At 37.1% G+C, this 16,738-nt stretch overlaps 1 protein-coding gene across 6 annotated transcripts in view; it reads left to right on the top strand.

Moving 5' to 3' along the window:
* The first annotated feature begins 2,130 nt into the window (after positions 1-2,130).
* LOC6039215 (flotillin-2) overlaps positions 2,131-16,738 on the top strand; it is a 284,003-nt gene continuing 269,395 nt past the window's right edge. The window contains exons 1-2 of one of the 6 annotated variants that reach the window (XM_038266122.1): positions 2,131-2,483; positions 3,297-3,405. In XM_038266122.1, coding sequence (XP_038122050.1) covers positions 3,357-3,405 — 49 coding nt within the window. In that variant the 5' untranslated portion in view covers positions 2,131-2,483; positions 3,297-3,356. Of the gene's footprint in view, positions 2,484-3,266; positions 3,406-16,738 lie in introns of all 6 variants that reach the window. The other 5 variants (XM_038266121.1, XM_038266120.1, XM_038266118.1 and 2 more) reach the window with 5 other exon arrangements.

Here is a 16,738-nt window from a genome sequence, read left to right as displayed (position 1 = left end):
AACACACCAATACAAACCCATTACTGTCATGTGTCATGTCAGTGTATGCGTGAGACAATCAAGCCTTAACGATTGTAAACATTAACAGCTGATTCGAAATAATGTTGTTGTTAATGATCGTCAGTAACAAAATCAAAATAAATAAATCAAGACCGACGGCCGAAAATGACGGTGGGTCGGTTCCGTTTCCAATGGCAGAACCTCATGAGGCAAATCATGTGGCAGCACCTGCAGCGATGCAAGACAAACACAATTACAGAAACCACACCACTGGTCCTCCCCGTTGCTTGCATGTTCCGTATAAGATTCCTCCTCCACCGAAAACATGAACCATTACACCTGACACCATCATCAACAAGATATCCCGGTCACGAAAACACCAGTAGTGGCTGCCGGAATAGGAAAATCCAATTCAAAACTAACGGAATTGATCCCCACGATGGGCGTTTGGAAACATCTGCAGGGAGCGTGTCCACGGCGCAATTATGTTGCCAGCCAACAAAACCAAATGGGCCGAATGAGACGAAAAAAATCGCGAAGAGTGGTGCTCACGATCGACGCAACATCGTCAAAATGCCAAAAGGACGACCAGCAGCAGCAATCTGAGCAGCAGTCCGCGAAGGATAAGCAGGTTGCTCCGAAGGAGATGACTCCACCACAGGATCCGACTTTCTCCGCAGTGGAGCAGGCCTATCTGGTTAATAGTGGGGTAAAGGGTATGCCCTCGCTAGTCAGACGCTCATCTGACTCTGGCCGAAACTTCCCCAAATTTGACCCGCAAAGTCTGGATAGTGGATTACCGTTGGATTTGGATTTTTTGTTATCATTTGCTGCCTCACACGTGCTCACGCTCAACCTAAAAAACACGCATCACACACACTGAGAAAAGACGGGCGAGCTGTCACGACAGCAGTGCCATCAGTGCCGGGTGAGTGGATGCCGAAACAAAATTGCATTTGAAATAGCCGTTTTTGAAGGACGATGATTCGGCACTCGAGTGTCCCGTCTGTTTGTCTGTGTATGAGCTTTTATGTCAAGAAGGACCGCGAGGTTAATTTTTCAAAATTGATTTAAAAATCCATTTTAAACTCTTTGTGGTCGTACAAAGGATCATTGTACTCAGAAAAATAAGCTTTATCGCTGTAAACAATAATATCAGCAATGTAAGCTTCATTTTAGGACCCAATTAGGGAGTGTTCTTTTATTACGTAACGCAGTCAGGGGGAATATTGGGGGGGGGATTGGGTACTAAAGCCCTGTGTCAATTTTTATGTACAACGGTAAAAAACACGATTAAAAACCATTTCTGATCTTTTTTTTAATTTTAACTCAAAAAAAATTTTGACAAGACAACATTTTTTCGATGGATCAACTATGGTCCCCTTGGAACGAGCTGTCAAGTAGGAGCTTTTCTGTCAAGAAGTACCGCGAGGTTAATTTTTCAAAATTGATTTAAAAATCCATTTTAAACTCTTTGTGGTCGTACAAAGGGTCATTGTACTCAGAAAAATAAGCTTTATCGCTGTAAACAAAAATATCAGCAATCTAAGCTTCATTTTAGGACCCAATTGTGATGAAAAATTATGTTACGTCACGCAAAATTTTCATATAACCATTCATACAAATTTGCAAAAAGACCTTGTGTTACGCGTTACAGGGGAGGTAGGGAAAATCGTTAATCTGTTACGATTTGTTACGAAGGGGGGGGGGGGTCAAAAATCCCAAATTTTGCGTTACGTAATAAAATAACGCTCCCATTAACGCGACTTCTTTCAACAACCTATTTTGACCATTTTTACACGAAACGCGTTGAGTGTGCTTTTTGCCAACATTGAGAAACTGAAAAAATATAAACTGCATTTTTGACAGCACCCGTTGACGCAAGAAATGCACTCTGCTGCTGCTAAAAACAAACGATGTTTTATCACTCACACACAACCACAATCGCATGTTTTTTTATGTATTTTATGTTGCACAGTAGCAGGATACCGAAAGGACTCGCACGGACTCCCCCTCCCTCTTTGTCCTTTTACACATGCACGATGTATCTTTGCTGCTCGATGTTGGTATTGGTGAGCGCGAGCGCCGGACTTCTCCCGGCGGCACACGCACACACTGCCAAATTATCGATTTTGTTTTGAAGATTCTCTCCGACATCAAGAGCGCGTAGTTGCTTTTAGAATCGAACTAAAGCTTGGCGCTTGAGGATCTCTTTCGGGACATTGTCGAAACCGGGAACCGTATTTCAGGATTTCGGGAAGTCGGTGCTTACTGCGATCGTGTGTTCAAAGGGTGCTTTCCCGCGGTTTGAAGAGTTTTGTGCAATCGTGAGTCAGTGGGGATTTCCCACCAGCCTACTCGTTTCGCTCCGATAAGGCTCGGAAGAGGCGCCGTGAAGAGTATTTCGTGAAAGAGTTTCGTGCAATTTCGTGAACCGGAAGGAAGCGTATTCGGTTGGCGGGGTAATTGTCTGCAAATTTGTGGTAATAATTGCAATTTGCTGCTAGTTAAAGAGTGCTGTTTCCGTGTGACACCGTGTTCCGGTGTGGTTCGATATTCCTTTCCTCGTTGTGCCTTCCGGCCAAACCGTGTGTCCTTTTCCCCTCAGCAGCAGTAGAAATCCTAGAAGTGTCAATCATCAGGACAAGCGCTCGGAAGCCGCTACCGAACAAAATACGAAAAAAAGTTCATAGAGGATAGAGCGAAAAAAAAAGCCCAACCAGAACCACCCACTCCCTTCCTCCTTTCCCTAGGAAAAACAGGACCGATATACAGTTTCACGCCAGTCACGAAATTGCGGAACCGAGTCCTGCGGCGGCGACGACGACGACCCATGAGTCACTGTTCTCGCAGGATCAGCTATTGGAATTGTCGGAAAATAGAATTGACCCCAGCGTGGTGTTAGTGTGAAGGTCACTGGCGTGCGTGCGTTTCGTGAAGAAAAGTGAAAATTTCCTGCACAATCTCCCACCCCCTTCCGGAAGCCTCAGTGCGTCGCGGTTCCTCTCCCCAAATTCTTGGTGTTTTATGTGTAGCGTTTGAGCCGCTTCTCACCCCAATTTGGTGGGCCGTGCCGTGTTTATCGAACCGCGAACCGGGGCCTGTCCGTTTGATTGATATTCCACTTTGGACCACCCCCCGCCGTCTCTGAGCTCCCCTCCCTTGATGAGGCATCTAAACAGTGGCCACAAGCTGTGAGGGTGCAAGTGCAAGTGATTTTTACTAATATCGATTGTGTGTCATTGTGGTTATTTTGTGTGGCCAAGTCGGCAACTAAAGAAGAGGGAATATTTCAGGCATTCTAGGACGACTTGAAACGACAACTTCCGGCGAGAGGATCAACGCAAAATTCCGCAATGGGAAACATACACACCGTGGGACCCAACGAGGCGCTCATCGTATCAGGTGGGTGGTAATCAAAGTCATCCAAACAGTGGTGATAAGATAGTGGATTCATATTTAGGTGCAAAATTGCCAAAGACAACAATGCGTCATCAATTAGACGCTCCTCGCAAGAATTCCAAAATCGTTAAATGAAATGATTTGCCCCTCGAAGTTGCACACATCAGCAAGCATAGCACCAAAGCAACTCTGTTAGAATGAAAAGCATTTGTTCAAGTGTTTGAGATACACGCAAAACGGACATTAGGTATAAATTCCTAATTTTTAGGTATAATCGAACCTGACTGCAATAAGGTATTTTATTACTAATCGGCTATTAGTAATAAAATTACTAATAGCGTTTTAGTACGAGAATTCCTATATTTTAGGTATAATTGTAGAACCAAAATACCTTAATTTTAGGTATTTTCTGGAAAAGTGAGGGAACCAAAATTACTAATATTTAGGTATAATCCAAGATGGCGGACCATTATTATTCCTAATTTTTAGGAATCAATACCTAAATTTGAGGTATTTTCAGAAAAAGTGAGGGATCCAAAATTACTAATATTTAGGTATAATCCAAGATGGCGGACCATGATTATTCCTTATTTCTAGGTATATATACCTAAATTTGAGGTATTTTCTGGAAAAGTGAGGGATATAAAATTACTGATATTTAGGTATAATCCAAGATGGCGGACCATGATTATTCCTAATTTCTAGGTATAAATACCTAAATTTGAGGTATTTTCTGGAAAAGTGAGGGATCCAAAATTACTTATATTCAGGTATAATCCAAGATGGCGGATCATAATTATTCCTAATTTTTAGGTATAAATACCTAAATTTGAGGTATTTTCTGGAAAAGTGAGGGATCCAAAATTACTGACATTCAGGTATAATCCAAGATGGCGGATCATGATTATTTCTTATTTCTAGGTATAAATACCTAAATTTGAGGTATTTTCTGGAAAATTACTGATATTCAGGTTTAATCCAAGATGGCGGGCCATAATTATTCCTAATTTTTAGGAATAAATACCTAAATTTGAAGTATTTTCAGAAAAAGTGAGGGATCCAAAATTACTGATATTTAGGTATAATCCAAGATGGCGGACCATGATTATTCCTTATTTCTAGGTATAAATACCTAAATTTAAGGTATTTTCTGGAAAAGTGAGGGATCCAAAATTACTGATATTCAGGTATAATCCAAGATGGATCCAAAATTACTGATATTTAGGTATAATCCAAGATGGCGGACCATGATTATTCCTAATTTCTAGGTATAAATACCTAAATTTGAGGTATTTTCTGGAAAAGTGAGGGATCCAAAATTACTTATATTCAGGTATAATCCAAGATGGCGGACCATAATTATTCCTTATTTCTAGGTATATATACCTTAATTTGAGGTATTTTCTGGAAAAGTGAGGGATCCAAAATTACTGATATTTAGGTATAATCCAAGATGGCGGACCATGATTATTCCTTATTTCTAGGTATAAATACCTAAATTTGAGGTATTTTCTGGAAAAGTGAGGGATCCAAAATTACTAATATTTAGGTATAATCCAAGATGGTGGACCATGATTATTCCTTATTTCTAGGCATAAATACCTAAATTTGAGGTATTTTCTGGAAAAGTGAGGGATCCAAAATTACTGATATTCAGGTTTAATCCAAGATGGCGGACCATAATTATTCCTAATTTTTAGGAATAAATACCTAAATTTGAAGTATTTTCTGGAAAAGTGAGGGATCCAAAATTACTGATATTTAGGTATAATCCAAGATGGCGGACCATGATTATTCCTTATTTCTAGGTATAAATACCTAAATTTAAGGTATTTTCTGGAAAAGTGAGGGATCCAAAATTACTGATATTCAGGTATAATCCAAGATGGCGGACCATAATTATTCCTAATTTTTAGGAATAAATACCTAAATTTGAGGTATTTTCTGGAAAAGTGAGGGATCCAAAATTACTGACATGCAGGTATAATCCAAGATGGCGGACCATGATTATTCCTTATTTCTAGGTATATATACCTAAATTTGAGGTATTTTCTGGAAAAGTAAGGGATCCAAAATTACTGATATTTAGGTATAATCCAAGATGGCGGACCATGATTATTCCTTATTTCTAGGTATAAATACCTAAATTTGAGGTATTTTCTGGAAAAGTGAGGGATCCAAAATTACTAATATTTAGGTATAATCCAAGATGGCGGACCATGATTATTCCTTATTTCTAGGCATAAATACCTAAATTTGAGGTATTTTCTAGAAAAGTGAGGGATCGAAAATTACTTATACTTAAGAATAATCAAAGATCAAATTAGGTATTATCCAAGAGATATGCAGGCAGAAGAAAACAATGGTTTATATGATATTAATATTTTTATTTATATCAAACACAACTATTTCATAAATATTCTCACCTAAAAATAAATATTAAAATTTAAATTATATTTTATTTTTTCAATGTATCTATATTTTTAATATTAAATTTATCTTTTTAATATATATTTTGTTTTTTTTTTATGTTTTAATTTTTGAATAGTTAGATATTTTAGTATTTTAATATTTCAATAGTTTAATATTTAATATTTTAATATTTTAATATTTTAATATTTTAATATTTTAACATTTTAATATTTTAATATTTTAATATTTTAATATTTTAATATTTTAATATTTTAATATTTTAATATTTTAATATTTTAATATTTTAATATTTTAATATTTTAATATTTTAATATGTTAATATTTTAATATTTTAATATTTTAATATTTTAATATTTTAGTATTTTAATATTTTAATATTTTAATATTTTAATATATTAATATTTTAATATTTTAATATTTTAATATTGTAATATTTTAATATTTTAATATTTTAATATTTTAATATTTTAATATTTTAATATTTTAATATTTTAATATTTTAATATATTAATATTTTAATATTTTAATATTTTAACATTTTAATGTTTTAATATTTTGATATTTTAATATTTAAAAATTTTAATTTTTTAAAATTTCAATATTTTAATATTTTAATATTTCAATATTTTAATATTTTAATATGTTATTATTTTAATATTTTAATATTTATATTAGGTATTTTCAAGAGCTATACAGGCAGAAGAAAAACAAAATTTTAAATGATATTATTTTTTTTATTTACTTAAAACACAACTTTTGCATAAATGTACTTACCTAAAATAAATATTTAATGATTTGGAGATTTTAACATTCTGATTCTGTATTATATTGTATAATATGTTAGTTCTTTAATATTTCAATATTTATTTATTTTAAATATCTTTTATTGTTTTAATATTTTAATATTTTTACAACTTCAACATTTTAATCTTTAAATATTTGGAATTGTAGAATAAAAGATTTTTTGGAGTTTTATAATGTTTGGAATTAGAGATTTTTTAAATTTTCTCTCTCTCCCCTCTATTTTCTCGCTCTTCCTGTTCCCTGCTACCTCTCTCTACCCTTCCTCTCAATTCAACTTTTTCTCTTTCTCTCCTACCCTCTCTCCCTTTCTTTCTCTCCCATATTTTCTCACCTCTCTCTTTCCCATTTTCTCTCTACCTCTCCTACTCTCTCTCCCTCTCCTACTATCTCTCTCCCTCTCCTACTATCTCTCCCTCTCCTACTATATCTCCCTCTCCTACTATCTCTCCATCTCCTACTCTCTCTCCAACTATATCTCTTATCTCTCTCTTTCTTCATCTTTGCCCCTCTCACTCCCACTTTCTCTCTCTCTTTTTTCCCCACATTTTTCCCACATTTTCTTTCGCTCTTCCCCTCCAGCTTTCTCTCACAAACTCCCCCTTTCTCTCCCTTTTCTACTTTCTCTCTCCCTTTCCCATTTTCGCTCTCTTTCACTCCCTCTTCTCTCCCACTTTTTCTCTCCCTCTCCTCTTCTCTCTCCCACTTTCTCTTTCTTTCTCTTCGTCTACCCCCACCCACTCACTTTCAATCTCTCATACACACACGAGCACACACACACACACACACACACACACACACACACACACACACACACACACACACACACACACACACGAACACTTTCACAAACGCATACATACACACACCCGCAACGTCCAACCCAATCACAAAAAGATAAAAATTGGTTCGTTAAACTCAAACTCGATACAATTTTTCATTCACACAATCGCCACGGTCGCACAATCTCCACGGTTGGGGTCCGTTAATACTTACCCTTTCCAGCTCTTCCGCAAATATCCGTCCCGAGATCCGTCCTCCAGAGCACGAGAGGGAAGAGGCGGCTTTTTTTATTCCGCCAGGAGTTGAAGGTTCCGTCCTCCTTCTCCTCCTCCTCTTCCACAAGCACGCGAGCCACGCATCCTCTAATAAGGATGCTCCGGGTTCCGTTCTCCGTGCAGAACCGGAGAACCACTTTTCTTCCTGCACAAAACTTACCTTGCCAAAGTTCCTAAGTTTTCAGCAGCACTGCGTAACACCAACTCACAGCCACGAAATTATTTTGATTTGACTTGTCAAAACGTGAATCGCAATTTTAGAACTAAAGAAAATACTAAAATTTAGGAATTTTTAAGAAGTACTTCAGTGTTCTAAAAAAATCCTAAATTTTAGGAAGAAAAAAATACTAATTTTTAGGTATAATTTGACAAGCTAGAACATAAGTTCAAAAAATACTAAAAATTAGGAATTTATACCTAATGTCCGTTTTGCGTGTAGCATCGTCGTTCGTCATACAAAAAATATACACTGTAAGCCACCTTCCGCGGCCGTTCTGTATATGTATGGCTAATATTAGAATTCCGCGGAGAAGTAATAAACGGCTGTAAATACACAACTAACCACCAATGCTACCATCATATGCGGGATCTGGTTGATCTAGGGAAGATTCGTGGATTGCGCCTGCAGCTATACGTGCAGGGTAATCACAAATTTAGAAATCCCCTTTCGCGAAGAGCGAATTTTAGATGCAGAGTTGTCTGGCCTCAAACCTTTAAATTTCTTCTTTTATATTTCGTCTCACTACTAATCTTCAAATTTATCGAATTTTTTTCAAAATAAATCATCATATCTTAGTCATATCTTTAACCTGAAATTTCCTTGATTTTATCACCTTGAGTTGTTTCAATCTATGATATAATATTGAAAATTGGAATCGAGGTATATTGATTTTTTGATAAATCTTGAAATCTTAAAATCATGGAATCATAAAGTAATCTCAAACCCCGATGGTTTGACACCAACTGTTGTCAAACGAACGCAGTCACTTTTTAGTTTGACACCCCTTTTACACGGAGTTCACACACACACTACCAAACGTTTGTTTCGATAGCGTGTGTGAGCGCCGTGTAAAAAGTGACAGTTCGTCACTTTTTAGTTTAACTTCGACCAACCAACGGGGTACAAACTAACAAAGGGTCAAACGAAAAAGTGACCAACCAACGAGGATTCAGTGTATTGAAATCTTAGAAACCAACGGTCCAGATTTTCAGTTCAGTTCAGTGCAATGATCAGAAATCACTCACTCGGTGCCGACCCAATTGTTTGAATCGACACCATACGATCAATCGTGAGCTACCACGAATCGCAAGCAGCCAGCGATTCGGTTGAACGCTCGGGCTTCCTCGTTTGTCACTCATACAAGACACTTTCTGAGCGAGGATCGAAGCTAATAAAATACCAGCGAGGAACTCGTTTGGTCTGCACTACCAAAGTTAGCCGTCAATTTGAATTTTGCATGGTGTAACTTTTTGTTAAAGGTGTCTGTTTTATGTAACGAAAATTTGGCTAGTTGTGTGTTGGGATCATGGATTTAAACTTTAAAGCAATCAAATCAATGATTGAAACATAACCGATCACAGGCGATTTTCAGTCAGCTACCCAGTAGCCTCGAGCCGATTTGGCTACTAGCACTAGTTGATCGGAAAGAGAGGGAAAGCAAAAGAGAGAAGTGATTGGTGTGGTAGTGACATACGTTAGAAATTCATCTGAGCAGATTAGCGTCGCTTCTAAACAATTAAGGCACATTGATACATTGAGCCTTTAGAACTATGAATCATTAAACCTGTTTGTCAACGTCAACGTACCTTCCAACCAGCGATGATGGAGAAAGGGCTTTCCATGATCTTGTCCATGGACTTTTCATGCATGCACAATCATGATTTTTTTTTTCACTCTGTACACAAATACAACCATCCGTTCGCAATGGTTATTTTAATGGTTTTGCCAGCTATTTTGCGAAAACGTATTTTGAAAATCTTGCACATGGAATTGAAATGGTGACCGAAAATCGCTATTTTGTTTACTTTTTGATACCTCTACTTTTTGACACATAGTTAATTAGTTTTAGTGTTTTTTCATGATTCTTAAATTTCATTTCTTACAGAAAAACGTTACTTAATTTACCGATCGTGGTTGGTGCCTTCCTCACAATTATGTACATATTTGTTTCTGTAGTAAGAATGTCAAACCTACAAATTTTATCTAAATCCCAAAAATCATTGGACGTAATATTAGAACAACACCTACGGGACTGTTTCATGACAATTGTTCACTTTCAACAGTTATATTACTTTAAAGTTTTGTAAGCCTTAAGGCAGTAAAAAAATATATCTGTTCATTTTTTCCGGGATTTTCAAATCAACAAAATCCCGGGAGCCAGATCTCCGGATAGATCCGGACAACTTTTTCATCAACATGTTTGAGATCCGGCCTCTAAAATGTGTACAAATGACACTTAGGTGCTCATTACTTTTGATAGGGTTATCAGATCTTCAATCTTTTGGGCTTGTTAGAAAGGTCTTTCAAATACCATTCTAAAAATGTATGATCAGACGGGTTTGCTTACAAAAACCACCCTTTTTACAATCTCTCAAACTTTAGCCAGAATCGTTTTTCAGCATAACTTTTGAAGTACTTATCAAAACATCATAATATTAACTAGGGTCTTGTGGGACCCCAAGACGGATCGAATGAGACCAGAACGGTCCAAATCGGTTCAGCCAGTCCGGAGATAATCGAGTGCATATTTTTCGGTGCACGGACTTACAGACATACACACGCACAGACATTTGCTCAGAATTTGATTCTGAGTCGATTGGTATACGTGAAGGTAGGTCTACGAGGTCGAATTAAGAAGTTCATTTTTCGAGTGATTTTATAGCCTTGCCTCAGTAAGGTGAGGAAGGCAAAAACACATGTTTTTGCGGCAAATTATATGTCTTTATTTTTTTTTTTGCATATAGACATTAACCAAATTTTTGACCACCTGCTTGTATGGAAACCGTCCATATTGGTATGTCTCTTTTTGACGTTTTGAGAAAACGCGGTTTAATTGTTTTCAAAGTTAAAAATTTGAACTAAATGATTGCCCACAAAAAACTCAGACCAAATAAAATTGTTCGCTCTACAGCACTGTTTTGAATTGGGTCCTAAAATGAAGCTTAGATTGCTGATATTATTGTTTACAGCAATAAAGCTTACAATGACCCTTTGTACGACCACAAAGAGTTTAAAATGGTCCTCGTGGTCCTTCTTGACAGAAAAGGTCCTACTTGACAGACCATAGTTGATCCATCGAAAATATGTTGTCTTGTCAATTTTTTTGAATTAAAATGAAAAAAAGTGATTAGAAATGGTTTTTGTTCGTGTTTTTTTCCGTTGTACATAAAAAATTACATAAGGCTTTAGCTGGGTGATGAATAGAGAGAATGCGTCACGTGATCTTCGAATAATCCCACTTTGTTTACATTTACAAAGTAGGAGGCTGTTCAAGCACAAGCATGACTTTTTTCTTACTGGCAAATGAGTTGTTTTCTAACCAGTAGTATTTGTTCTTTTTTGTCTAGTTTTTGACATTTTTTGCTGGTAAATTGTGTGTGTTTTTAAGTTTTTGATCGGTTAGAAGAGGTTTTTCTTTTTTACGGGTAACGAAAATAAATTTTCTGGCTGATTTTGGAATAATGCAGCTTTTCCTGGTCCAGCGAAAAAACATCTCTAATTCTAGCTAAGCTGATCCAACAAACAGAGCAAATTTTTACTAAATCAGTAGGTTTTTAAACAAAATAAACAATGAATTGTGGTTTTAGTAGAATGCATTACTATTGAATTCATAGTAAACAATGAAGACAGCTTCTGGATGGATACATCCGCATCGACTCCGTAAACAACTTCCATTCATAATTATATAAAATGACGATCTCGCCTTCAACTTTCTTAAGACTTCTTGACTTCACCTCCAGGTTCCAAAAATCACACATTTTTTATTCTTGCAAAAAAAAACAATTTTTAATGATCGATAACAATACTCTCTACTTTTGGCGAACAGTAAATTGGTTCCACTTTGACAGTCCAAAAATTGAGGCCGTTTTGCGAACCACTATTCAGCACCCAGGGCTTTAGTACCCAATTTCTCGATTGCGAGATTCCTACTCGAAACTAGGTGTGCGAAGGCTTGATTGTTGAGGTAATTTGGTACTAAACTGCCGTTTTACGGCGATATGATGTATACGCCATTTTGGACATTTTCAATTTTATTGTACAGTCTGATAAAGAATCTTAAAAGCTACCTCCTGACGAAAGAATTTTTCAAAAAACTGCTCTGGGGTCCATTTTATTAATCAAACAAACAATGATGTATACGCCAATTTTACTCATCATGATGTATGTATACATTGAGAATTTCTAGAAGTCAAATTCATTTCTGTTTGAATGTTGATTTAAGGTTTTGGGACCAAATCAAGACTTGGCTATATTTTATTACATTAATTCGATTTAATTCTTAGGGAACGTCCAATAGGCGTCATCCATAAAGTACGTCACGTTCTGTGGGAAGTGGGGGGTTTTGAGTAAGCGTGACATTGCGTGTTAAAAGCATAGGGAAATCGTGACAAAGGGGGGTGGAGTGAAATTTGGCTGATTTTAATGTGACGTACTTAATGGTTGACACCTTATCCACATCCACGTAGATACTTTTTTGAAAATTCTAGACCCATCCACCTCCCTTGTGGACAATTGTTCATGCAAAAAAATGTGTTTATGGAGCGTAGACAATCGCTAAGGGAGCGTTCTTTCATTTGATGGATCAACTATGGTCCCCTTGGAACGAGCTGTCAAGTAGGAGCTATTCTGTCAAGAAGGACCGCGAGGTTCATTTTTCAAAATTGATTTAAAATCCATTTTAAACTCTTTGTGGTCGTACAAAGCGTCATTGTACTCAGAAAAATAAGCTTTAACGCTGTAAACATTAATATTAGCAATATAAGCTTCATTTTAGGAACCAATTGCAAACGTCTTTTTACACCTAAGCTTCCATCCACCCCGGGATTTGAACTGACGACCTTTGAATTGTTAGTCCAACTGTCCATCAGTGGGGAGGCAACCACACTTAACACTACAACACCGGTTCCGGCCAAAATGTCGCCTACAAAAAAGCTCAATTTTGTAAACTTTTAGTCTCTAATCAAAGTTCTAACCCCCAACAAAGCTCAGCCATTTGCTCCCCCGCCGCTGAGTCGTTGATCAATCAGTGTCAGGCGTTTTTTTTTCGCTCTATTTTTAGAACCCATTTCGGCAGCGAACGACTCCACTCTTCCGTGACTGTCGGGCGGGCTTGATCCACGGAAAGTGTCATATCATGACAACGTGGCAGGATCGATTTTTTTTTATCTCGCCACCAACCACCTCGGCTCGACTAGGACGACGGCGAAACCTTTTAAGACGTGTCTGTATTACAGCCTAAAAAGGATACGAAAGAAGGGTGGGGAGGGGGAGGTGGTGGCTGGAAAGTAGAACAAACATTTGGTACAGCCGAATCCGTTTTGTTCTCCAAAAATAGCCGACATCATACATAAGTCAGAATGTGATATTGCCCCACTGTAATGGGTGCGAAGTTGACAGAAAAGGAGGGATGGGGTCTTTTGATGTGCGGTGTTTTGCCTCAGAGGGGGGGCAGGGGCTCTCAACAAGACCGGAAGAAGGTGCGGGAAAAGTGGAAGCATCTTTGCGTGTGTTTTGGCCATTTAGGTTGGGTTTCCTGCAGTTATTTTTTTTGCTTTGTCATTGGTTGGGGCAGACTCCTGTGGAGTTTACTGTTTAAAAATATATACTAAGTGGAGACAGAGGCGTCATAGTTAGCGAGCTTATTTAAGCTTATAGTTTCTTTAGATGTTTGTTGTTGGAAATTGTTTGAATTCAGGAGAACCAGGAATTGCTCGGAAACAAGTAAGCGTCGCACAGTTTGCAGTGTGATTACCACCGCAATTAGCGCACTTGAGCTATAAGTGTGAAGATTGTAATAGTATTTTAGAAATAAAAGTTCATTAGGATTTTTCAATTTCAAAAACTAAGAAAAAGTTTCCCCCCTCTCGACGCTACTGCTGTTGCGAAGAGAGAACGAAGCAACTCTTAGCAGCGTAGTGTCACGAAACGGGGGGATGTCGATGAAGCGGATGAAGTCGGAGACGTCCGGACGAAAGATACATAAAAACCGGAAAGGATGACGTTACTGCCGGGACATGGTGACGCCACGGTCGCTCGCCTCATACTTTCTGCAGTGGCTCCGTTTCCCCCTGTTTTCGTTGCTTTTTTTTCTCAACTTGGGGTGGCACGGTAATCGCATACATCGGTAGGGGGGCAAAAGTTCAACACTTAAGCTTGCCTGGGCTGCGTTAAGGATACAATTACCATGCCCCGCAGAACAGTGGTAAAGTGCATCCGATGGCCCAAAGTTTGCGTTTGAATTGTGACCACTTTTGGTGCCACAAATGTCGCATGGTGCCAGGAACGTGGCGACTTACGTTAGTCATTTTCGATGCACAAAGCCGAGCCTATTTTAAGGCGTTTCATCTTAGCCATGCCTCCTGGCCATGAAGACACCCCGGTAGAGGACCAAGTGTGGCACATGGAGGGATTCGCTCGGCGTGGCGCATTGTAACCCGATACCCTGTTTATGGTGAAATCGATTCCACTTCAAGAGTAAAGTGAAGAAGTGATGCACTCTAGTTAGCTCGCTTGGCGTTTATAATTATACTGTGTCCTCATTATATGGCATAGAACAGTGTGTATAAATTGATCCTTCGTTTAGTGTTCAAAACATTGTAAAATTTTCTTCATCAATATAATTGAACATATGATAATTTCCAAAACTATTTAAAAAATAGGCCTGTAAGGGATAACATACTATGTTAAATTGTAAAGTTTTAAAGATGGAAGAGGTTTCAGCTAATGAAAAAAAATTACTTTCTGGGATATTGCAGATTCAAAATGTTTTAGGTGCGACATCAAATTAGGTGTCCAATTTTCCGTAAAAAATCTTTGACACAAAAATTCTTAATTATCACCATTTCAGGATGCAATTTATTGAAAAAAACAAGCCGTTCTTCTAATGTTCAGAAATCAAAGAAGTCCTACCGCGAAATATAAGATATCGAAAATGGACCTCGGATTTGTGATCAAGAACCAAAATTACCCCTAAGGAAAAAGTTTCACCTCAATCGAATAGTATCGTTGCAAATTCCGGATTTAAACGAAAATCTAAATATTTTTCAAAATACCGTCAGCGGGAGTGACATTGATTCTGGGGAGTGTAGAGCGTCCAATTTCCCGTCCCGGGAAAAAATTTCCCGGGAATTCCCGGGATTTCCCGGAAAAAAATATTTCCCGTTTCCCGGGAAATTTGTAAATTTCCCGGGAATTCCCGAAATACAAGCAGTAGTTTACATTTTCCTACCTTTTTGGCACCAATGTTTTGAAATTAAACAAAAATAATAATTGGAGACCTGATTTGATTTTATTTATTTCCATCTACTGTTCATATTGAACTAATCAGCTTGTCTGTAAATTTCATGTCAAGGTTTAATTCAGATAATATTTATTTCTGAAGCATTCATCACTAGGAATATTGTTTGCTTTTATGTTGGACCACAAAACTTACGCTGTTATGGAATGAATATAAACTATTTTATTTTTGACAACCTTTTTAATGTTTTTTTTTTTTGTTATATCTTTTGAAAATAAGATATTTACATCTTCTGACCAAGATCAACATTGAGATTTGCTTGACTTTTTTTTTACCTTGAACATGTTGAATGGAAATTGAACTGATATAAAACGAAACTATTGGCACTACGCCCCCCGGGGCATGGCCTTCCTCTAACGTGGGATTTCTGCTCCAGCGCCTCTGACGAGACAGGAGAAACCGGGACCGACGTTTTACTTCACCATCCGATAGAAGCTCAGTGGATAAGGTGGGAATCGAACCCGCGTCTCATAGCATCATCGGGATCGGCAGCCGAAGCCGCTACTCCTGCGCCACGAGACCCACTGATATAATAAAATTAAAAAAAAAGTTTGTGTGAGAAGAATTCGTTTCTAAGTATTCAAGAAATTGCAGATTGAAGTTATAAATTTATGAAGCACGTGAGCTACCAAGGGCGTAAGAGGGTTATATATGAAAAAATATCGTTGAATTTCAATCACTTTTAAATACTCAAAATTATTTTAATCTAATTAATTTATTAGACTGAATACTATATAACTAAAATCATATCATAAAACCATGAAAAACCTTTAAACACAACTTCGTATCATATGAAATTTACTAAAGAATGGAACTATATTTCAAAAACTCGCTCCAAATATTTGAAAACTTTGAGTTGTGATTTCATGAAATAGTGTTTCAAGTTAAAAAGCGATAGGAATCAGATTTTTAAGGTAAATTCAAAGATTATTTATCTATTCACAACTTGAATTTGTTGGTTTTTAACAAGAGACAAATTTAAAAGCAATTTTATGGTTGTGGAGCATAGATTTTCACTATCCAAACACTTTGATTTAAATAAATCCTTCTCAACAAAAATACTAATAATATTTTCTATCATTTGGGACGATTTGAAAGATTTAATAATTAGAAAGTTTATATATTTTCTCAAAGTTGCATGATTTTTAACAAGCAGTCAAGCCATTAATTGATCCTCACACTCATTTTGACCATTAAAGTTGCTGTTCTATACAATTTCTTTGCAAAAGATTAATCAGAAACAGGATTAGAATCATTTTCGTTAAATTTCAAATTTCCCGGGAATTCCCGGGATTTCCCGGGAAATTTGTTGAAAATTTCCCGTTTCCCGGGAATTTTGTAACCCCGGGAAATTGGACGCTCTAGGGGAGTGAGATTGAGTAAAAGTGATTTTTTACGGTTTTACAATTTCTCAGGTTCTTCTCAATGAAACTGAATTCTGTTGGTTGTGTAGGGAAAAGATTCTTTCATTTTGGCAGCTGTCTAATGTTGAGGTAACGTCATGATTCGAAATCCGGACACCTAGTA

The sequence above is a fragment of the Culex quinquefasciatus genome, chromosome 3, assembly GCF_015732765.1.
Source record: "Culex quinquefasciatus strain JHB chromosome 3, VPISU_Cqui_1.0_pri_paternal, whole genome shotgun sequence".
Taxonomy (NCBI): domain Eukaryota; kingdom Metazoa; phylum Arthropoda; class Insecta; order Diptera; family Culicidae; genus Culex; species Culex quinquefasciatus.
This window is presented reverse-complemented; position numbering and strand designations above follow the sequence as displayed.